The sequence below is a fragment of the Oncorhynchus mykiss genome, chromosome 6 (genome assembly GCF_013265735.2).
Source record: "Oncorhynchus mykiss isolate Arlee chromosome 6, USDA_OmykA_1.1, whole genome shotgun sequence".
NCBI lineage: Eukaryota > Metazoa > Chordata > Actinopteri > Salmoniformes > Salmonidae > Oncorhynchus > Oncorhynchus mykiss.
This window is the reverse complement of record NC_048570.1, coordinates 36997880-37022374: the sequence shown is the minus strand read 5'-3', so window position 1 is coordinate 37022374 and position 24495 is coordinate 36997880. Positions and strand designations below refer to the sequence as shown.

The 24495-nt window shown below is 41.1% G+C and overlaps 1 protein-coding gene across 5 annotated transcripts; it reads right to left on the bottom strand.

The window, feature by feature from the left end:
• Positions 1-3490: 3490 nt before the first annotated feature.
• Positions 3491-16233, bottom strand: LOC110525877 (transmembrane protein 150A). 5 transcript variants are annotated; one of them, XR_005052090.1, is made up of 9 exons: positions 15040-15572; positions 13864-14129; positions 13701-13748; positions 13455-13541; positions 12505-12572; positions 8705-8832; positions 8159-8336; positions 6604-7052; positions 3491-6521 (listed from the first exon to the last, which is right to left on the bottom strand). XR_005052090.1 is itself a non-coding variant. In XM_021606357.2 (8 exons), the coding sequence occupies exons 2-8, from the start codon at positions 14043-14045 to the stop codon at positions 6754-6756; spliced, it is 990 nt and encodes a 329-aa protein (XP_021462032.1). In that variant the 5' UTR covers positions 14046-14129; positions 15614-16233; the 3' UTR covers positions 3491-6753. The 5 variants fall into 5 exon arrangements, 3 of the variants coding, with proteins under 3 accessions (XP_021462032.1, XP_021462034.1, XP_036835946.1); XR_005052091.1 differs by having other exon boundaries at positions 3491-6518; XM_021606357.2 differs by lacking the exon at positions 15040-15572 and adding an exon at positions 15614-16233 and having other exon boundaries at positions 3491-7052.
• Positions 16234-24495: the final 8262 nt, after the last annotated feature.

Sequence of the window (24495 nt, the reverse complement as noted above, 5' to 3'; positions counted from 1 at the left end):
TCTGTAAGTGTAGTCTATTGTCTGTGATTGAACTCCCTCTCTCCCATCATCCAGCAAAGGGCTGAAGTGTCCTGTGTGTCTGCTGGATTTTGAGGAGCAGGAGACAGTGCGGGAGATGCCCGGCAAACACCCCTTTCACTCTGGTTGTATCCTGCCCTGGTTAAGGAAGGTGAGGGCCACTGAATCGACACACACACACGGATCAATTCTGTCAGTTATGATGTGAATTTACTATTTACCTGAACAATATATAACCCTTGGAGAATCCTAACCTTTGCTGTGTATCTTTACAGGCCAATTCTTGTCTGCTATGCCGACTCTGGCTACCAACCGACAATCCAGAGTATGAGGAGTTTAAGAAGGACAATGTGTGTGTGGAACTCTGGCATGGGAAATCATAATCAACGTGCTTGTCTCATTTAGAGTTGAGACTTTGGATGTCCCAAATGACACCCTCTTTCCTAAGTGTCCTATGGGCCCTGGTCACAACTGTACAGGGAATAGGGTGCCATTTGGCTGATTTGGGACACAGAAATGGTCAGCGTCAGCCTGTTACTAAACCGTGTATTTGTGTGTTAAAGGATAAGAGAAAACAGAGGGAACATAGACTGGAGTATCTACATGTTGCCATGTACACATAGCAGCTCAGAGCACACTTATTACTTATTTCACATGTATTGCATTGGGTCGCAATATAATTGAGAATTGACAAAAGCTGCAAAAAATATTGTTTAGCTATTATGTTTTATCCTGTTTTTTGATACAGATATAAATGATGGATGATCATTATACAATATGAAAGGAATACTGAGGCAGTTCAGTCAGTTTGAACTCTCTCTACATTCCCTGCGTTAACATGTCATACCATGTCTCTTCCTTTTCTTTTCCCCCCAATATGCAATATAATGTTGGTCATTACATTGCATATTGGGGGGAAAGAAAAGGAGATTTTTAAATGGCATATGTTTTGATGGCCTCACATTTGTCAGATTTTAAAAACAATCTGTTTATAGTGTTGATTGCTTTGGCACCAGCAGTAACTCCCTACCCTGGTATAGGATATTGAAGAAAGTTCCATGAACACCACTCTGTGCACAGAAAAAAAAACGAAAAAAACTATTCCACATTTTGTTCTGTTACAGCTTGAATTCAAAATAGATTAAATATAAAAATACATATACACACAATACCCCAGAATTTCAAAGTGCAAACATGTTTTTAGAAAATGTAGCAAATGTATTAAAAATGAAATACAGAAATATCTCATTTACATAAGCAAACACCCCTGAGTCAATTCTTTGTAGAAGCACCTTTGGTTGTGATTACAGCTGTAGGGTCTCAAAGAGTCTCAAAGAGCCTCAAAAAGTCTCAAAGAGCTTTGCATACTTGGATTGTACAATATTTTCCCATTATTCTTTTAGAAATTCTTCAAGATCTGTCAAGTTGATTTGTTGATCATTGCTAGACAGCCATTTTCAAGTCTCGCCATAGATTTTCAAACTGAATTATGTCCAAACTGTAACAATGCCACTCAAGAACATTGAATGTCATCTTGTTAAGCAACTCCAGTGTAGTTGTGGCCTTGTGTAATAGATTATTTTCCTGCTTTAAAGATGAATTCATCTCCCAGTGTATGTTGGAAAGCAGAATGAAACAGGTTTTCCTCTAGAATTTGGCCTGTGCTTATAGCTGTATTCCGTTTCTTTATATTTAAAAAAACTCCCTAGTCCTTCCCAATGACAAGCATACCCATAACATGATGCAGCCACCACGATACTTGAAAATATGAAGAGTGGCACTCAGTGATGTGTTGGATTTGCCCTAAACATAACGCTTTGTATTTAGGACAAAAAGGTTTTAAAAATCCCACATTTTTTGCAGTATTATTTAAGTGCCTTGTAGCAATCAGGATACAATATTTTTTATTTTGTACAGGCATCTTTTCACTTTATCCAATAGGGCGGCACACAATTGGCCCAGTGTCGTCCGGGTTAGGGGAGGGTTTGGCCGGGGTAGGTCGTTATTGTAAAATTCAGAATTTGTTCTTAATGTTCTTATCTGACTTGCCTAGTAAAATGAAAAAAATATATAATTTTGTATTCTGGAGTAACTACAATGTTGTTGATCCATCCTCAGTTTTCTCATATCACAACCATTAAACTCTGTAACTGTTTTAAAATCACCATTGGCCTCATGGTAAAATCCCTGAGCATTTTCCTTCCTCTCCGGCAACTGTGTTAGGAAGGACGCCTGTATCTTTGTAGTGACTCTGTATTGATACACCATCCAAAGACTAATTAATAACGTCATCATGCTCAAAGGGATATTTTTTTACACCTATCAATCGGTGCCCTTCTTTGCGAGGCATTGAAAAACCTCCCTGGCCTTTGTGGTTTAATCACTAGTTGATTGAGGGACCTAATGTGTGAGGTACAGAGATGGTGTAATCATAAAAAATGTGTGTTAACCACTATTATTGAACACGAGTCCATGCGAAATATTATGCGATTTGTTTAGCACATTTTACTCCTGAACTTATATAGGCTTGCCATAACAAAGGGGTCCAATACTTATTCACTCAAGACATTTCAGCTTTACATTTTGTATTAATTTAAATAAAAAATTCTACAAACAAATTCCACTTTGACATTATGGGGTATTGTGTGTAGATCAGTGACATAAAATCTCAATTTAAATTATTATTATTATTTAATTCCAAAAAATTAGGAAAAAGTAAAGGGGTGTTAATAATTTCTAAAGGCATTGTAGATTAAGGACCAATCTCACAACTGTAGTTTTTCTCAGGTCCACTCAATCGCATTTCCTCAAATACTAAATAGTTTGTTGAATGACCCAGCATTGTTAACACACAGACCAAGTCCAATGGGTGGTTATAAAGCATGTATAGCATTCAGTTGTTGGTCTGGCTGGCATAACTGGTTTGTGCTTCATGTCAATGAGTGTATCTCAGTAGTCATATGACAAAATAACCTACAACTGCTGAGTCCTGTGAGTGAGTACTTAAAATTAACAGTTGCTGTGAAATGCGGACAGTACTGAACAGACACTATTTCAAGGCAGTGATAATTGTTCTGCCATATTTCTCTCGGTCTACAACAAAGGGCTGTCTTGTATAGAGCACATGATACGTTTAATTATAGTAAATAACCTGAATAATCTTGCAATATCTCACATTGCAGTTAGTGTGGTTTCACAAGGCTAGAGCAGAGGAGCAGAAGAGAGAAGTTGATGTTCTGGGCTCAAAGGTATGCCAAATGTTAATTTATGCAATATTGAGGAAATATCATTTTAGTGGGTAGGCTAATGTCTGCCAAGTCAATGTCTGCCAAGCCAGCCTACTCCCTTCTCTGAGGGGATACAGCTGAGACTCGTCCCAGATCAGTCATGTCGAAACAAACCTTCAGCTTGTGTAATCTAACATGATTTACCCATCTTCTGCCCACGAATAAACAATACGAAGAGCAAAGAATTTGCTTATAATTCATCAATTTTATTTCATATTTGAATATAAATCTCTGACAAAAGAAAAATAGCTAAATGATAGATACATCACACATTTACAGAAGGGGGTAATCGACTTCCCTCCCATACCACCCGTTTTACATAGTTTTCAAAAATTATAAAATGACTATTACATCTTTGATGTGCATTGCTGTTATTTAGAATTCAAGACATCATTTTACATACAGGCTGTCTTCTGCTACTGGAATTGTAAATTCTCGCACGTCTTGAAAGAGTGCATGAGTCTATTTATTTATTTTTTAACAAAAACAATCATGTATAGAAATTCCATTTTGTCATGTTTTGGCCATGTCCACTGTAAGAGAACACAAATGTTTACACAGAATAGTTCCAATCCCATGTAGGTACATTTTCATCAAAGCTGCCTGTTGAAGTCTAACCTTGATACTAAATTACAGTGTGCTGAAATACATCAGAAAATAAGGTCATTTGAAATCAAATATTTGAAAAAACTTTTTGGCTGGTACGGGATAAGGGGGAAAATGCCAAAAGATCGAACATAGTGAACATACACAGAAACCACCAGTGTGCGTTCATTTTCTTGTCTTTTCTGTGTGACCTGTTTTATAGCAACAGAGCCAACCCATCACATTCCAGTGTAGATTCTCATCTTTTCCAGCTATAGGAATAGGAAATACAATCTATGCATCTTCTCTGGAATAACATCAAGTCCACTCACAATCACAGAGGTAGCTGACATGAAGAAAACTATAAAACACGGTTGAAAATAGTTTTGTTGGCTGAAAAACCATCCAGTGGCTGTACTGTACAGTTTAATATATACTCTACCAGGAACACAATGACCCAATAGAGAACACCGTGGAAGTGATATCATAGATCACTAATGTTAAAAGTGCCAACCAGGGGCGGACTTAAACTGACATTTTTCCATGGAAAATGACCGTATATGATTATTATCCCACAATTGAAAAGATTTATTTCACAGAATATATAGGCCATAAAAAGTTGTTAAATAACAGTCAGTGGGGTTCCCATGGGCAGCTGGGGACAGTTTCAATGAATTGAAACCCCTTCAACGTAGCAAAGTCCAACCCTGGGGCCTACTAAAGAAGTGCCAGAGAGAGAGAGAGGGAGAAAGCATAGCATACAAACTGCTGACTTGCATTTGATTTCTCCATGTGGAGACAATCATTGGCCTCAAGGTGGCGCTGGTTGGTTACAGAAACACATTTGTTTCCTGGTGACTCTCACCTGGGGTATATTTGGTTGGTTGTCAGTCACAACGTTGAGAGGTTTATTCTGTACCATTTCAGTTATAGATGTTTGGCAATGAGAAAGACAATTTAATAAGTCATTCATAAGTCACGGTCTACATATCATACACATCTATTTCAGTCTAACAATTTTGCACCCCATCGCCCACACAGTACATGCATGCAGCCTCTCAACTCTAAATGACAAATGTCCTCATGTATTTCCACATCAGAGGCATGACAGAGAGGATCTCAACAATACTCAAAACCTGTTGACACACATCAGACACTCGTCATTATCAGGTCAATGGCACAAGGTCTATATAGGCATCCTCCTTTATTCCCTACTGTCAATACAACTGGGCCTGTATTTATAAAGCATCTCAGAGTAGGAGTGCTTATCGAAGATCACTTCTATCATAATGAACAAGGTTACATGGACAGGGGGTGGACTAAAGGGGACTCCGACTCTGAGGCTTTATAAATACGAGCACTGTTCTCAACACAGTATCTGACTCAGAACATTAATGACAGGCTTTGACGAGACGTTTCTTACAGAGATTGTGTTGCCCACAGTCTCCAAATAAGGCTTCCAAGGAACCAGCCTGGAATCCAACCAGTAGATACCCCTGTATTTTTCCCCCAGATAAGACAGCTGTTGTTCAATTAGTCATATTTGCACCTTTTAAAATGTATCGTAGCCTAGAGGGTTGACATATTTATAACCATATATTTAATTACATGTTGTACTTTGACATATAACAAAGAGCAATGTGTTCAAAACTCTCCAAAGCAAGGCTTCAAACACACACTCTGTAGTGTACTTTACTTTGGCAGATGAAATGGCTATTAATTCACCAACAAAGATGGAAAACAATAAAAGGTGACCTCATAAAAACAACACAATAAGCCATGTTACCAGTGGCTAACAGGTGAGGGAAATTCAGTGGCAACATGGGAAATATAAAACAAATCAAGCAAGAGTGATTGAGACGCAGAGTTTGCCCCAGTAACAGAGGGGCAGAACAGACCAGCAGGTTTGTGTGAGCATTCGATGCTCAGGTCATGTCATCTAGCTGTATAGCATGTCATACATCTATAAAATGTTATCTAGGGAATAACTAAACATACAGAGATATCATTTTAAACAATATTTCAAAAATAAAGTTGTTCATATCACTTGCCCTGTTGAGACAGCTATTTGAGATATTGGGCAGATATTGTGCACAGAATGTGTAAATTGTCTTGTCAAATTATGTTTCTGAGTTCACAAATCGTTTTTACAGTTCATTCATACTTGATTTGATAAATAAAAAGACGTGTGCATACAACCTGTCATGCACATAACAGTATACTATCCATAGTTCCACTTCTCAAACATTCAATCGTTTTTACTATGATGCTTAAACATTGGCAGAGTATACACAAAAAGAAAAACTCAAACCAAGTCTGATCAATCCAACGACGTACTCTACTCTCATTCACCAGGTAGAGGAAGTCTGTAAAATGTGCCACAAAAAAAACAATATTGTGTTGGCATATAAAAGAAACCGTTTGTGTCTGCCATCCCGACATGACAAGGATGAACACTGGCAAAAGCCTCAGTGACCGGTCAAACAACACTGATCTTTAAGAAAGAAAAAAGGTATCATCGGGTCAGTGTGCTGGGAGGCCCATGTGCCAGCTGTCATCTTGGAAACACTCAGAACATCATCATCCCTCATCATCCCATATATTTGTCCTTCCTGTAAGTCTTCCTTCCTGCTGATGAAGCAAAGAAAATTAGACCGTAGTGGAGAAACGGACAGGTTATTACAACACGAAAACCCAATACAGCAATACCGACCCGGTGTGTCAATCATATCTTGTGATTTTCAATGTCTTGTCTTTCCTCCTTCCCCTGGCGGCCAGTACTATCATTGAGCCCTAACGTCCGCTGCCTGTGTGGTGATTCCTCTCTGCAGCAGCATGGTGACCTCCTGTGATCCCCACTAAGCTACAACATGGCTATACTCTCAGGGGTGCAGTTGAGATGGGTGGATGTGCTACTTCCTCCAGGGGACTTGAGGCCCTTGGCTCCCATGCCCAGCGTCATGGCCCCGGCCGCGCCGCCCATCATGACCCCCGAGTGGTGGTGGGTCTGCTGCAGGCCGACCATCATGGTGTCATTGGTGACTGTGCCAAACTCATAGGTGAAGGTGCCATAAAAAACCAGGATGTCCACGGTGAAGACCCACTCGCAGATGGCCGCCGCATGCTGGAGGACAAAGCTCTCGTGAATGAAGAAAATACCACCTGGGGAAAGACGGTTAAGGAGAAACAACAGCCACATCGATGGAGGAGGAAGGGCAACATTAAGAAATCTATGCTTACATCCCAAATGGCACTCTATTCCCTATATAGTGCACTACTTTAAATGGAATAGGATGCCATTTGGGACGCAAAGTATGCTATGGTCAATAATGAGTGCACGGTTCACAGAGTGCAGTACTGTTGCTGTGGAAATATTTAGGCAGGGATATATCAATATGCTTCTTCATCCATCAATATGTTAATGAGAGCTTCAGAGTATGGCTGAGCCTGCCAGGCAGTCTTCACCCCTACTTAGTTCCAGCAGGAGGATGATCAGCCTTGTCCCTGAGAACTTCTCACAATTCTGAGGAGTCATCATGTTTTAAGAACCCTAGCTACTGGTAATGGCTGGAAGGGATCCAGCTTTTGTCAAATTAACATCAGAGTTTACTTTTTGTAGAAGGTTAGGAGAATTAACATAAAATCAAACATTATTTGCCACATGCACTGAATACAACAAGCGTAGACTTTACCGTGAAATGCTTACTTACAAGCCCTTAATCAACAGTGCAGTTCAAGAAGAAGAACATATTTATGACTTACTAAATATATATGAAGCACATGGGGCCCACTAGTGTTTGGTGGTATCACAGACTAGCCATTACAGGGTTTCATTACAGAAGAGAAATGACAATACTACATTCCACATTAACACTGGAATCCTTAAATGTTAATGTTGTCCGTTTGTGATACAACAACAAAGTTACTGCAAACAACAAACACTGTTTATTCCCCTCAGACAGCGTTGCGCGATGGAAGAGCACAATATATACAGCAATTTTACGCTCCTCAGCTCGAAAACAGAAACTATTTGAACTGTGGTAGGGCGGCCAGTGGCGCAGTTTCCCCCTACTGCGGATTCCATCTTTAACTGTGACTGATTGAAATTAAATAACGCTAAGGATAAATTATCAGTCACCTTATACTAACTGGTGGAGTCCATCAGGACCAATAACACGACCAGTTTAATGCCCAGCCCCCACCCCTTTCCCTCATCCCAGCCGCTCAACCCTTCCCTTAACCAATCCCAGTGAGTCAAAAAAGGATACTGAGGACCAGTGAGACGAGGGCTCCTGCGGCCAGCGCCACACGTACGTGTGCCATCCAGTAGTCAAGGGCAGTGACGGCCACCCGGTAGGTGAGCACACACTGCAGGCACACAAAGAGCAGACCGGCGGGGAACGTCACGCCCGCGCCAACGTAGTGGAGAGACTTGGCATGGTCAACCTGCCCAAGGAGGGAACAATCGTATTTATCTATTCATGCATTTTTTTTACTGTGATTGAAAACATACATTTAATGCACAGGTGATCCCACTCCGAATACCCAAATCCCATTGACGTCCCCCTGAACCCTCCCACTCCGATGCACATGGCCACCCACATCTGCCCATACCCCTTGTTTTTAACTTATGGAGACATGTTAGAAAACACAGGCAATCACCAAGTTGAGATAACAAATGAGGAAAATATAGACTATATAACCCACCACCACTTAGTAATTGTCGCTCGAGCCAAGAGTGACAGATATGGGACCATTTTGGACACACCCATGGAATCAGCCTTTACGTAGAGTAATGAAGTGAGAAGAATTACCTGGAAGTTGCCCACCATGACCAGTCCTAGAGCGTTGGTGCAGCCAGACACCAGAGCGCTGGTGTTAATCCAGCAACGGTGGCTGTGCTCAATCACCTGGGCATAGCGCAGAAGGCACACCATCACCACTGGAGAGACAGAGAGAGCGAAAGAGAGATAGGAGCAGGAAGGAGTAGAGAAAGAAGGGATGGTGAGAGAGGGGGAGGGCAGAGAGGTAGGTGAAGAGGAGCACAGGGAAAAGGGGTCAGAGTGAGTGGTGATAAATAAGACAGAAAAGGAAGTAATGGAGGAAGGTGATGGATGATGAGGGGGAGGAGTGGAGGAAAGGCCACATCCATTATTGATCTCAGAGCCTATTTGAAGCCCTTCTGCACGTGCTGCTAACTAATGGCTAACATACACACTCGTATATATGTGTGCCTTGCGAAAGTATTCACCCCCCTTGGCATTTTTCCTATATTGTTGCATTACAACCTGTAATTTAAATAGATTTTTATTTGGATTTCATGTAATGGACATACACAAAATAGTCCAAATTGGTGAAGTAAAATGGGCAAGAATTTCTAAACGATAAAAATCGGAAAAGTGGTGCATGCATATGTATTCACCCCCTTTGCTATGAAGCCCCTAAATAAGATCCGGTGCAACCAATTACCTTTAGAAGTTACATAATTAGTTAAATAAAGTGCACTTGTGTGCAATCTAAGTGTCACATGATCTCAGTATATATACACATCTGTTCTGAAAGGCCCCAGAGTCTGCAACACAAAGCAAGCGGCACCATGGAGACCAAGCTCTCCAACCAGGTCAGGGACAAAGTTGTGGAGAAGTACAGATCAGGGTTGGGTTATTAAAAAAATATCAGAAACTTTGAACATCTCACGGAGCACCATTAAATCCATTATTTAAAAAATGGAAAGAATATGGCACCACAACAAACCTGCCAAGAGAGGGCCACCCACCAAAACTCACAGACCAGGCAAGGAGGGCATTAATCAGAGGCAACAAAGAGACCAAAGGTAACCCTGAAGGGGCTGCAAAGCTCCACAGCGGAGATTGGAGTATCTGTCCATAGGACCACTTTAAGCCATAAAATCCACAGAGCTGGCTTTACAGAAGAGTGTCTAGAAAAAAGCCATTGCTTAAAGATCAAAATAAGCAAACACGGTTGGTGTTCGCCAAAAGGCATGTGGGAGACTCCCCAAACATATGGAAGAAGGTAACCTGGTTAGATGTGACTAAAATTGAGCTTTTTGGCCATCAAGGAAAATGCTATGTCTGACACAAACCCAACACCTCTCATCACCCTGAAAACATCATCCACACAGTGAAGCAGGGTGGTAGCAGCATCATGCTGTGGGTATGTTTTTCATCATCAGGGACTGGGAAACTAGTCAGAATAGAAGGAATGATGGATGGCGCTAAATACAGGGAAATTCTTGAGGGAAACCTGTTTCAGTCTTCAAGAGATTTGAGACAGGGACGGAGGTTCACCTTCCAGCAGAACAATGACCCTAAGCATAACGCTAAAGCAACACTCGAGTGGTTTAAGGGAAAACATTTAAATGTCTTGGAATGGCTTTGTCAAAGCCCAGACCTCAATCCAATTGAGAATCGGTGGTATGATTAAAAAGATCATCCAACTTGAAGGAGCTGGAGGAGTTGCCTTAGAGAATGGGCAAAAAAGTGTCTAGATGTGCCAAGCTTATAGAGACATACCCCAAGAGACTTGCAACTGTAATTGCTGAAAAAGGAGGCTCTACAAAGTATTAACTTTGGGGGGGTGAATAGTTTATACATGCTCAAGTTTTCAGTTTGTCTTATTTCTTGTTTGTTTCACAATAAAAACATATTTTGCATCTTCAAAGTGGTAGGCATGTTGTGTAAATCAAATGATTGCATACCCCCAAAAAACTATTTTAATTCCAGGTTGTAAGGCAACAAAATAGGAAAAATGCCAGGGGGGGTAAATACTAAAGGTTGACCGATTATGATTTTTCAACGCCGATACCGATTATAGGAGTACCAAAAAAAAGCTGATACCGATTAATCAGGCGATTTTAATTTATTTATATATATGTAATAATGACAATTACAACAATACTGAATGAACACTTATTTTAACTCAATAAAATCAATTTAGTCTCAAATAAATAATGAAACATGTTCAATTTGGTGTAAATAATGCAAAAAAAAAGTGGTGGAGCAGAAAGTAAAAGTGCAATATGTGCCATGTAAAAAAGCTAACGTTTAAGTTCCTTGCTCAGAACATGAGAACATGTGAAAGCTGGTGGTTCCTTTTAACATGAGTCTTCAATATTCCCAGGTAAGAAGTTTTAGGTTGTAGTTATTATAGGACTATTTCATATACCTTTGACAATTGGATGTTCTAATAGGTACTTTAGTATTGCCAGCCTAATCTCGAGAGTTGATAGGCTTGAAGTCATAAACAGCGCAATGCTTTAAGCATTGCGAAGAGCTGCGGGCAAACACAGGAAAGTGCTGTTTGAATGAATGCTTACGAGCCTGCTGCTGCCTACCACCGCTCAGTCAGACTGGGCCATCAAATCATAGACTTAATTATAATATAATAACACACATAAATACGAGCCTTAGGTCATTAATATGGTCAATCCGAAAACTATCATTTCGAAAACAAAATGTTTATTCTTTCAGTGAAATACGGAACGGTTACGTATTTTATCAAATGGGTGGCATCCATAAGTCTAAATATTGCTGTTGCAAACTTCAATGTTATGTCATAATTATGTAAAATTCTGGCAAATTAGCTGCTGCATATATCCATATATCCTGACTCTGCGTGCAATGAACGCAAGAGAAGTAACACAATTTTCCTAGTTAATATTGCCTGCTAACATGAATTTATTTTAACTAAATATACAGGTTAAAAAAATATACACTTCTGTGTATTGATTTTAAGAAAGGCATTGATATTTATGGTTAGGTACAGTCGTCCAATGATTGTGTTTTTTTCGCAAATGCACTTTTGTTAAATCATCCCACGTTTGGCGAAGTTGGCTGTCTTTGTTAGGACACCGTTCGCAACGAGCCAGGTGGCCCAAACTGCTGCATGTACCCTGACTCTGTTGCACAGAACGCAAGAGAATGGACACAATTTCCCTAGTTAAGAAATTCATGTTAGCAGGCAATATGAACTAAATATGCAGGTTTAAAAATATATACTTGTGTGTTGATTGTAAGAAAAGCGTTGATGTTTATGGTTAGGTACACATTGGTGCAACGACAGTGCTTGTTTCGGGAATGAGCTTGTTAAATCACCCGTTTGGTGAAGTAGGCTGTGATTCAATGATAAATGAACAGCGCCACTGTCCACCAAACGGACGTTGTTATTGTTTTTGTTTACGAAGCGGATGGGAGGAGCATCGGCCAATGTGGTAAGAAAATTCACAATCTGCTGCTCTATCGTGCGTGCAATAATGTCAGAAGGAGAGACATATTTTGTTATTGTTTGCAGTAACTTCTTTGTTGTTGTAATATCGCAAGTGGACATGGCAGTTCCAACATTAAGGATTTCAGCTTTAAACACTAAACATTTTTCACAAAATAAAAAAGGTGAGTAAACTGAGTTTGCTCTTCACTACATCAGTGATGAGTGAGACAAAGGACACAGCTTATTGTCAGTGTGAGTGAGTGGGCTGTGGAGTGATGGGAGAAGAGGTCTGCGTCCCAAATGGCACCCTATTGTTCCCTACATAGTGCACTACTTTTAACCAGAGCCCTATGGATGCCATTTGGAATGGAGAAGAGGCCTTACTTACCCATGAAGGCTCCAACATTTCCGATCAGACTGAACAGGCAGCTCTCAGGGGGGAAGGAGCCACATTTACTGTACAAGACACAAGATGAGGGAGGAAACAACATGTCACCCAAAACTAATTAGAAATCCACTCACTAGACTTAATTCATTGAATGACATTGACTAGGCCTATATATGCTCATGATTCAAATGTTAGGAAAAGGCCTTCCTGTCACTGGTTTATTACAAGGTTGTTACTATTTCCCTTCTGGTCTGGTTACAAGGCTAAGACTTTGTAGATTAATGCATCAGTCATCTTATTGTTGTAAATACCATTGTAAATACAACCCATATTTATGTTTATTTATTTAGCATTTTGTACTTGAACTATTTTCACATAATATGACATTTGAAATGTCTTTATTATTTTGGAACTTTTGTGTGTGTAATGTTTACTGTTAATTTTTTATTTTATTTTTTATTTTACCCCGTTTTTCTCTCCAATTTCATGGTATCCAATTGTTTTAGGAGCTACTAGCTTGTCTCATCGCTACAACTCCCGTACGGGCTCGGGAGAGACGAAGGTTGAAAGGCATGCGTCCTCCGATACACAACCCAACCAAGCCGCACTGCTTCTTAACACAGCGCGCATCCAACCCGGAAGCCAGCCGCACCAAGGAAACACCGTGCACCTGGCAACCTTGGTTAGCGAGCACTTCGCCCGGCCCACCACAGGAGTCGCTGGTGCGCGATGGGACAAGGATATCCCTACCGGCCAACCCCTTCCTAACCTGGACGGCGCTAGGCCAATTGTGCATCTCCCCACGGACCTCCCGGTCCGTTTATTACATATTTCACTTTAGCAATGTAAACATATGTTCCCCATGCAAAAAAAACTGTAAATTGAAATGTAATTGAAAGACAGAAGGCGCAAAGAGAGAGAGAGAGCGAGAGAATAAATGAATGTAACACCTGATGAGGGGGATATCCTGTATGGTGCAGCATGTCTTTGGGAAGCCTGGCCTGGCTATCTCCTCTGTACATGTAACATTGTACGACCTGCAGGTAAGACAGAAAAATAATTAAATTAGCTATTATTATTTTCAAGCAGGTGATATACTGCAGTATATCAAGTTAATGTAGGCTATAAATCCAAAGACAAAACTCGGTCTTCTTTACTACCACTGCTTTTAATGAAACTCTCAGTGAAGCACTCACCAGTTCTCCACTGGACAAACGTGATGGTTCATCACAGCCATGGCGTAGCTGTGGGGGAAAAACAAACACAAATCAACAATGATTCAAACCCAAAATCATGAATTTCTTATGAATATTTCTATTTCAATCACTTTGTGATACATGCTTGGGCGCCAGGACTCACACTATCCATATCCCTGTGATGGAGAAGGCAGAGAGGCTGACAGGCAGGACGATCCAGGCAGTCATTGGGCTGGCAGTATGCCGGCTTTGTCCAAAGCATGAGGGAAAGGAGGGCGTTAGGCTGGAGAAGGTAGCGAGACAATGAGGGGACCAGATGGGGACACTAACAGGCAGAGAGGACATACATGGAGGGGGGGCATGAGAGTAGGACAGGGGGACGGCACACTGCTTCTGTTGCACCGCTCGGTGCCTGCAACCAGCAGCTGTCTTTACCACAGAGCAGGAAGAAAGAGAGTTGAACGAAAAGGTAAAATGTGAGGTGGAGGGGAGAAGAGAGAGAGGGAGGAAAGAAAGAGACAAAGATTAGCATTTAGTTTAATTTTTCAGTAGGGTGACTTGACTTTTTGAGATTCCTTCATTAAAATAAATAAAATCAGGCACCTCAGGAATTCTAAAATCAGATAGCCCAGGCCTACGAACAAACAATAAAATAAGCCTAGGCCTACGAACAAACAATAAAAGAAGCATTTTTCACAAAGGTTGGCCTACCTACAGAAGACAAACAATCTGACAACAGGTAATTGGTCAAATGAGTGTGTTGAATGAGGATAATTCAATGGCCAAAAGCAGAGGCCATCATAAAGTGGTGATTTTGCACAGTGTGCAGTTTAGAACTCTGACCTTTGCTCAAACTAGAATGAACTAAAAATGACCTTTTCAGAGGAAATCCCACTGTAATGCTCCAAATAAAACAAGCTCTTGTTTTCCATAACCACATAACAGAAATAACAGGTGAAGGTGTATGCAATAGGTTTTCCTACAATCTTGGGGGCTGGGCAGTGAACACATCTCAAATGAGAGACAATTGTTTCCTTATACAATTACACAGGGAACAGATACAGGTTGATGATACTAAGCCAGTTTAGGCCTATTTCCTGTCTAGGCTTGATCAATTTCCCCATTTAACTGGCTTTCTCTTCTCAAGTCTCACAATAATCAACCCCTCCACTGCAGCATCTGACTTTGTAAGGCTAGGGCGGGGGTCTCTCTCTATCAAGCTAACTAGTGGTAGTTTATTTGAGGTCCACCTGCAGCAAGCAAAAAGGTTTGGGGTACCTACAATTGATGTATGTATGATGCATTGTTGAACAGTGGCTGGCATGGATTATCAACTCACCATCAGCAGATTGTCAGAACACCGGCTGTGTTAGCTAGCTAATTACAGCTATATTCTAAAATTGTTTACATTTTAGCCTGCAAATGTGACAGGTAAACTGGGTAGCTATCTCGTGCATTTTATCCCAGTGCGTCTTTCCTCCTAGCTAACGACATCTCAAACTGATTGTGTATGGACTAACACACGCTAGCTAAGCTAACCAACGGCCAACTAGTTGTTAGCTAGCCAACATTCAGTGCTGCTAACAAGACACCGGTACACTTTAGAGCGGTAGTACATGTAAAATGTGTTCAGACAGCCAGATTGTTTCAGATGGCACAACGGTTAGGTGGCCATTTTTCTCAAATTTCCACACAGCAATTAGCTAGTTAGACCGCTAGCTGGCTACCGGCTGACAATCGAACAAAAGAGGGGCTATATTGCCTGGCTGGCTAGTTTTGACCCACCAAGCTATTTTATGCTAGTTAGCTTTTGAAAAGAACAGTACGTTTTTACACATGCTCGTTAAACGTCCACAACATTGTATCTGTAAAAAAAAAAAAAAAAGATATCATGAAAATCACTATTTACATACCCCAGATCCTGCTACTCCCACCACGAACCTCAACAACCTTGGTTTCCCTTTAAAACTACAATATTTCGGGCCCCACGCCACCGTGCGTGCCACTCTAGCACCGACACTGTAACTGTAGTTTTTTTGCGAGACAATGGATGAAGGACAACGCGTAATGGACTACATTAACCATCAACATCACTATCAATGGCCGGGCCTTGATCATAGATAGTGATGAGGAGTCACCATTCATTGGATGTATTCAGGGTCACTCAAATATCGTTTTAAACTTTATTTTACTATCGACGGTTACAGCTGACTTCAGGATTGTATGTCGATCTGCTGTCCTTAAACATACGTCATCTGATTTATTTGTTTCAGTCTCTGAATTCTTTAATCAAACTTTTCGCCACCAGTTCCTAATATCAGGGCATTATAACTGCATCGTGAGCTCGTTTTCTCCGGTTTTCTATGGCTAAACCTAAACTAGTTGGGTAGTCCTCATTGCCAAATACTACACCCTCAACTTCAAAACTCCTTTGCTAGTTATACAATCATTTAACTAAGAAATTCGCTGGAATTAAGTTTAAAGTATGTATTGTTTTGTTGAATACTCATGGTTCGACATGTCTGACATAAAACCACCGTGGCGAAGGATATAATTTGCCGCGTTCAAAACAACTGGGAACTCGAAAATCTCCGACTTCCGTGCGTTCAATCCATTTGGTAACTCGAAAAAACGACATCCGACTGGGAAAATAGATTTTAACGGCCATCCAACTATTGCCACTTTTACTGACGTCGTGATTTGATCTCGTATTTTCTGAGTTTCCAGTTGTTGTGAACGCGGCATCAGTTCCACCGGCGTCATTGGCGTAGGGGTATGCCGCGTTCATGTGCTAGTCGGAACTAAGAAACTCAGACATTGTAGACTTGCTAACTGGTTGTGGTTATTCACGTGCCGCGTGAAACCAGTTAGCTGTTAGCAAATATCGTAGGTCCGACTAGCACATGAACGCTGCATTTACTGGACGTTTCTGACTGGTTTTGGAACTGTGACAACAGAAAATCTCTCCATGCTTGGTTCAATAGGATATGTAGGGATTTTGCCAGCACAGGCAGATATGTACATTGTAATCACAGGAGGCTGCGGAGGGGAGAACTGCTCATAATAATGCCCGGAATGGAGCACATGGAATAGCATCAAACACCTGGAAAACATGTATTTGATGTCATTCCACTAATTCCGCTCCAGGGATTAACACAAGCCAGTTCTCACCAATTAAGGTGCCACCAACCTCCTGTGACACTGTAGTACCATTAAAACATTTTCAACTGCCTATCATATTTGTTGATTAAATCAGGGTTTATTAATATAATGAGTAATCCAGGAATATTACGAGTTAATTGACACTATAACTCTATAAAATAACAATCTACAGATCGCAATGGCAACAATGAATGGCTAAATTACTTCAGGTCTGTGAAGCTCCTCCTCGCCACTCACTGTATTGTTCAGGACGACTGTGCATACACCTGACCAATGAAACGTTTATTTCCCTAGACATCACATGCTAAAAGAGAAAAATTGTTATATGATAATACCCCAAATAAAATGTAATACCTTTAACACACACACACACACACACACACACACACACACACACACACACACACACACACACACACACACACACAATACCTCATATACTGAACCCTGCATTGTTGAGGAAGAGCGTGTAAGTATAAATATAAAATATTCACTGTATGGTTTATACCTGTTGTATTATGTCATGTGACAAATCAACTTTCATTTGATTTCGATTTGACTTGACACACCCATGCTTGGCTGCCGTTTGACAAATAAAAATAAACTAGCTTTTTTGTCCATAATGATCTCATCATAGGCCATCTGCACTGTATCTGCAAGCTGTCGCCTAGAGCGTACGTGCCAATAAGAGAGTGGGCGCTCACTATATAATGCACTTTTTTTTGTGAGAACCATCAGAAGAGTTGAAAATGGGATGGAAACCCATTTGAGTTTTTTAAAATTTGGTACATGGGAATTTTACCGCAAAAGGTCATTTTATGTGGCCTACATCATCACACACAAACTTTTATCTGCAAAACAAGTCCATTTGATGGACACACTTCTCTGGTGGGAAAATGCTCAAATCGTTTGTATGCGGATTTTAGAATATTATCATGACAATCTGTCGCCAATTGGATCGAAACCTAGCTACAGTCAGGGAAAATATATGCATATGCTAAGCATTGTGTTAATCACTCTAAACTGAATACTTTATTTTAAAGTCTATGAAAATATTGGGCCAATTAATCAACTCAGATGTTGCATGGAACAAACAGATATAACCATGTACAACTAGTTCTCAATCCCCTCCTATAGAAGGTATGTTTTAGTGGCAGATTCAAGGGACAAACAATGACACTAGTATGATATGATTTCTATTTTCAGATATCATATGTACAGCTTTAAAGACTGAACAATTAGACATTCTACAAGTATGTGCTTGTGTTTCTTATGGAGATGAAATTGTCTGTCTCCATGATGTTCCCTTGCCCTCAGATATATTGATTATACCCATTATGCCCATTGAGTCCAATTGCATGACATCCCTTTTGTAGGGACTGATGGGCCCCAGTCAGTGGATGTAGACAGTTTAGATATCATTCTTAACTGGTAACTGTTGTCAGTGTCAAGGATACATGAAGACAAATGGCCAGCTTTTACAATCATATCAGCTCAATAGAATTTCATAACCTCTGTCCCGCACTGGTAATATGGGGGTTAAAATAATGCAACGCATGCTTTTCAGAAAGGTGAACCTGTCTCCCCTGACTGAGGGATCATTATTTCCTCATTCAGATTTTCATCAATTGATAAAACCAGTCTGACCGTTATGAAGTATTTGCTATTTGAAATGTGCACTAGTTATGATGTAATCTTGCCGGTTATGTTCTGAAAAACAAATTTCTATCCTTTGAGAAACAGACGCCTCACAAGTCCTCAACTGACAGCTTCATTAAATAGTACCCACAAAACATCAGTCTCAACATCAACAGTGAAGAGGTGAATCCAGGATGCTGGCCTTCTTGGCAGAGTTCCTCTGTTCAGTGTCTGTGTTCTTTTGCCCATCTTAATCTTTTCTTTTTATTTACCAATATCCGGGAGTCGCCTCATCACTGTTGACGTTGAGACTGGTGTTTTGCGGGTATTGTTTAATGAAGCTGCCAGTTCTGGACTTGTGAGGCGTCTGTTTCTCAAACTAGACACTCTAATGTACTTGTCCTCTTGCTCAGTTGTGCACCGGGGCCTCTCACTTCTCTTTCTATTCTGGTTAGAGACAGTTTACGCTGTTCTGTGAAGGGAGTAGTACACAGCGTTGTACGAGAGCTTCAGTTTCATCGCAATTTCTCGCATTAAATAACCTTGATTTATCAGAACAAGAATAGACTGACGAGTTTCAGAAGAATGTCTTTGTTTCTGGCCATTTTGAGCCTGTCATCGAACACACAAATGCTGATGCTCCAGATACTCAACTAGTCTAACGAAGGCCAGTTTTATTGCTTCTTTAATCAGAACAACAGTTTTCAGCTGTGCTAACATAATTGCAAAAGGGTTTTCTAATGATCAATATTAGCCTTTTCAAATGATAAACTTGGATTAGCTAACACAACGTGCCATTGGAACACAGGAGTGATGGTTGCTGATACTGGCCCTCTGTACGTGGTGTGGGGGCTGTGCTTTGGCAAAGTGGGTGGGGTTATATCCTTCCTGTTTGGCCCTGTCCGGGGGTGTCCTCGGATGGGGCCACAGTGTCTCCTGACCCCTCCTGTCTCAGCCTCCAGTATTTATGCTGCAGTAGTTTATGTGTCGGGGGGCTAGGGTCAGTTTGTTATATCTGGAGTACGTCTCTGTCCTATTCGGTGTCCTGTGTGAATTTAAGTGTGCTCTCTCTAATTCTCTCTTTCTTTCTCTCTCTCGGAGGACCTGAGCCCTAGGACCATGCCTCAGGACTACCTGACATGATGACTCCTTGCTGTCCCCAGTCCACCTGGCCGTGCAGTTTCAACTGTTCTGCCTTATTATTATTGGACCATGCTGGTCATTTATGAACATTTGAACATCTTGGCCATGTTCTGTTATAATCTCCACCCGGCACAGCCAGAAGAGGACTGGCCACCCCACATAGCCTGGTCCCTCTCTAGGTTTCTTCCTAGGTTTTGGCCTTTCTAGGGAGGTTTTGCTAGCCACCGTGCTTCTACACCTGCATTGCTTGCTGTTTGGGGTTTTAGGCTGGGTTTCTGTACAGCACTTTGAGATATCAGCTGATGTACGAAGGGCTATATAAATCAATTTGATTTGATTTGATTTGTACGCCTATGTAGATATTCCATAAAAAAATCTGCCGTTTCCAGCTACAATAGTCATTTCCAACATTAACAATGTCTACACTGTATTTCTGATCAATTTGATGTTATTTTAATGGACAGAAATGTGCTTTTCTTTCAGTAACAAGGACATTTCTAAGTGACCCCAAACCTTTGATCGTTAGTGTGTATATATAGGATTACACATACACAGCCTTTCAGTTGTTTATAATGTTTTATGCAAGTGTGGATGAATCTCGTTGACTTCCATTTTCTTCCACATGGGCCCATGTCTCTCTGTATGGCCACAGATGCTATTAGAACCATTGAGAACTTGCAGTTGTATCAGGCGACCAGACAGACTTGCAGGCCAATCACACAATGATGCAGAAAAGCCTCCAGGAGCTACAGAGCTGATTGACGATTCTGGGAAAGTGCCCCACCTGTGAAGTCCTGACCCTACATTCATAGAAAAAAGGGTTCTCCTATGGGTTCTTCGGCTGTCCCCATATGAGAACCATTTTTGGTTCCAAGTATAACCTTATTTTGGTTTCAGGTAGAACCATGTAGAGCCCTCTGTGGAAAAGGTTCTACATGGAACCCAAAACAGTTCTACCTGGAACCTAAAATGGTTCTTCAAAGGGTCCTCCTATGGGGACAGCCAAATAACCCTTTTAGGGCATAGGGTGCCATTGGGGGACAGGCCAGGTCTCTTTCTCTAATCTAGTTTTTGTGTCTGTCGAAAACCAAGGATATGCCGGAGACTGATCAAGGAAAAGGACATTTTCCTCAATGTTTCAGTTTCCAATAGTAATTCAAAGGGGTTTATGTATGAAATTGAAAAAGGATCAGGAGCAATTCAGTCGCGACAGAACACTACAGTAGTAATTCAATAGGGACTGAGTAGGCATACAGCAGTAATGGGTATGCATTGTGTAGTAATTCAATCGTGAACATGTAAGAATTGTCTAGGTATGTAGGTTTTATGTGGTGTATATACCCAAAAGCTCAGTAGTTACACAGTAGTCATTTAAGGGAGAATTATGTAGTAATTTGAATAGGAAATAGTGTAGTGTTCACCAGTAGTGAAACCTCCCAATTTATCACTTATTACTACTTAAATTACTACATAAATCACTACTGGTTTACTACACATCTCAATAGCAATCAAGTAGTAAAACCAACAGGTTTTGTGTTGTAGTGATGAGTAGCCTAGTAATTCAGTAGCACTTTTTCATGAGTGTCACTTAAACAAACAAATACAATTATGATAGATGTATACAGAAGTCTGTGGGTAAACACTGTCTCCCTTGGCTTTCCCTATAGTGGCACACACATTTTTCCATCACTTATAAAATAATGACGTTGACATACATTTTGCGACATATCAATGATGTGGATTGACGTCTGTGTGCTCTCTGGCGTGCTCTGCAGGTGGGCAGTGGTGGTGACACAGCATGGTGATGCTGGTCATGGTGCTTCTGATGGTGGCTGCTCACTCTCTGGGAATGCGATCTTCTACCCTACCATTTACTCCACGTGCCCAGATGCTCAACTGGAACACACAGCAATTGGCCTGTTCAAAGCATAAGCGAAGTATAACTGGTTTAGAAAATCAGGGTGCGTATTCATAAAGCGGCAAAAAGCAGGAGAGCTGATCTTGGATTAATTCCCACGTCCATGTAATCATATTCATTGTGATGTAAAATGAAAAACTGATCCTAGGTCAGCATTCCTAATATGAGATGCTTTAGGAATACGGGCCCTGTTCTGCATCTTCCCACAGGTTACATATCCTGTCCTCTTCTGACATGGCCCTGTATTTCATTACATCTCCTGACAGTATTGACTGATGCTGTTTTCTGACATCATTCCACAGTGCTGTGGTGGGGAACTTCGTATTCTGCTGGCCCTTCATCAGCCTGGTTGTTTTATGGGGGGGGAAGGCCCACACCCTAGGCTACCAGAGCTGGACCCATGTACAGAACTTTGAGGTGAGTGATGGCGACTGGGAAATATCTGTGCATAGGGAATCTTTAGGTACTTGGCTATTGTAAAAACCTATTTACCCATAGGTAAAATAATAAATACACATCCCAACTAATTCATATGATTCTGTCCCCTGCTGTTGTTTCTATCACAGAAGAAGGATATTTTCAGCAGCCTCAACATCAGTCAAAACTTCAACAGCAGTTGAAGAGACCAGCTTTAATACCCACTAAATTCAGCCCAGCACCTCAGCAATATACCATTGACCTCTCCATTGCTGCTCTAAGAGCATCTGTACTTTTCTGTTTTACTGCCCCCACATTCCACAATGATGTTCCGTCACAATCACAAGGAGTCTCAGCCCTTTAAACTGAATTACAGCTTTTGTACACTGTTTCTGGGTTTACTCATGCATACCTCCTTGTCTGTGCTCTTTGTTTCAGTGGCTGTACGAGAAGAGTCATTGTTCCCTAGCATGCGCATGGAGCAGCAATTTGATCTGGAGGACTTTCTCAATGCTAGCAAAGTGTTGCTCAATTTGACATTGTCATATTTCATTTTGTTTCCTGTTAAAACAAATAAAATCCCCCTAATGCACTGTTACTACTGTAGCCTATCTTTGGTTACAGTATATTGGCATTGAATGAACTATACTGCCTGTGACCGTTATTTATGTGCCTGTGTGCTTCTCTCATTTATTGTAGTTCTTGGATGGATTCAATCAGAGTGCTCGGAATTGGTCAGTTAACCTAAATGGCTTGAAATAATACCTGACAATGGCAGGCGGGGCTTGCTGAACTTCAACTACGATGGGCAATTACTGCTGGTATATAATGTATAGGAGCAGCAAATCTGTGTGTGTTATTTTGTATTTGTTTACCTTAATTTAACCAGGAAAATACCATTTGTGGTTAGAAACCTCTTTTGCGAGAGGGACCTTGCCAAGAGGTCTGCAGGAAGTAGTCAGCGTGTACAGTGTATATACAAAGAGCAAAATACAATTAAAAAACATTTCTCTATCAGAGCTTTAAACTCAACAATTGATACCCTCTCCTCCAGTTTTAGTCTTTTGCAGCTCGTTCCCAGACCAAGGAGCGTTATAGGAAAATTATATTTATCCTATTTCAGTTTTGGCCTTAGGAACCGTGAAAGCTAGTAGCAGCTTGAAAGGGTGACTATACAGTTGAAGTCGGAAGTTTACATACACTTAAGTTGGAGTCACTAAAACGTGTTTTTCGACCACTCCACAAATGTCTTGTAAACAAACTATAGTTTTGGCAAGTCAGTTAGGACATCTACTTTGTGCATGACACAAGTAATTTTTCCAACAATTGTTAACAGATTATTTCACTTATAATTCACTGTCTCACAATTCCAGTGGGTCAGGAGTTTACATACACTAAGTTGACTGTACCTTTAAACAGCTTGGTGTCACGCCCTGGTCTTAGTTCTCTTTGTTTTCTTTATTATTTTGGTTAGGTCAGGGTGTGACATGGGGGATTTATGTGTTTTGTCTTGTCTAGGGTTTTTTTTGTAAGTTTATGGGGCTGTGCCCTTTCTAGGTGTTTATGTAAGTTTATGGTTGCCTAGATTGGATCTCAATTAGAGGCAGGTGTTTATCGTTGTCTCTGATTGGGAACCATATTTAGGCAGCCATATTCTTTGGGTATTTTGTGGGTGATTGTTTCCTGTGTCTGTGGCACACGGGACTGTTTCAGTGCCAGTTCACTTTGTTATTTTGTATATGTGTTGATGTTCAGTTTTTCACATTAAAAACCATGGACACTTACCACGTCGCGTATTGGTCCGATCCTTGTTACACCTCTTCAGAGGAAGAGGAAATCTGCCGTGACAGAATCACCCACCAAAACAGGACCAAGCAGCGGCAGGAGGAGCAGCGCAATCAGGACTTCTGGACTTGGGAGGAGATCCTAGACGGGAAAGGACCCTGGGCACAGCCATGAGAAAATCGCCGCCCCAAAGAAGAGCTGGAGGCAGCAGAGGCGGAGAGGCGCTGGTATGAGGAGGCAGTACGGCGGCGCGGATGGAAGCCCGAGAGTCAGCCCCAAAAATGGATGTGGGGGGGGGGACACAGGAAGTGTGGCGAAGCCAGGTAGGAGACCTGCGCCAACTTCCTCTGCTTACCGGAGGGCGAGAGAGACCGGGCAGGCACTGTTTTGCTGTGGTCCCCAGTGCGGGTGCATAGCCCGGTGCGGTACATTCAGTGCCTTGCGAAAGTATTCGGCCCCCTTGAACTTTGCGACCTTTTGCCACATTTCAGGCTTCAAACATAAAGATATAAAACTGTATTTTTTTGTGAAGAATCAACAACAAGTGGGACACAATCATGAAGTGGAACGACATTTATTGGATATTTCAAACTTTTTTAACAAATCAAAAACTGAAAAATTGTGCGTGCAAAATTATTCAGCCCCTTTACTTTCAGTGCAGCAAACTCTCTCCAGAAGTTCAGTGAGGATCTCTGAATGATCCAATGTTGACCTAAATGACTAATGATGATA

Bases quoted from the DNA above. Each gene is read 5' to 3' on its own strand.
- LOC110525877 (XM_036980051.1), bottom strand. The intron at 13,749-13,863 runs GTGAGTCCTGGC...TTTCCCCCACAG, and splicing joins ATCACAGGGATATGGATAGT to CTACGCCATGGCTGTGATGA. The intron at 12,573-13,454 runs GTGTTACATTCA...TGTCTTGTACAG, and splicing joins CAGGATATCCCCCTCATCAG to TAAATGTGGCTCCTTCCCCC.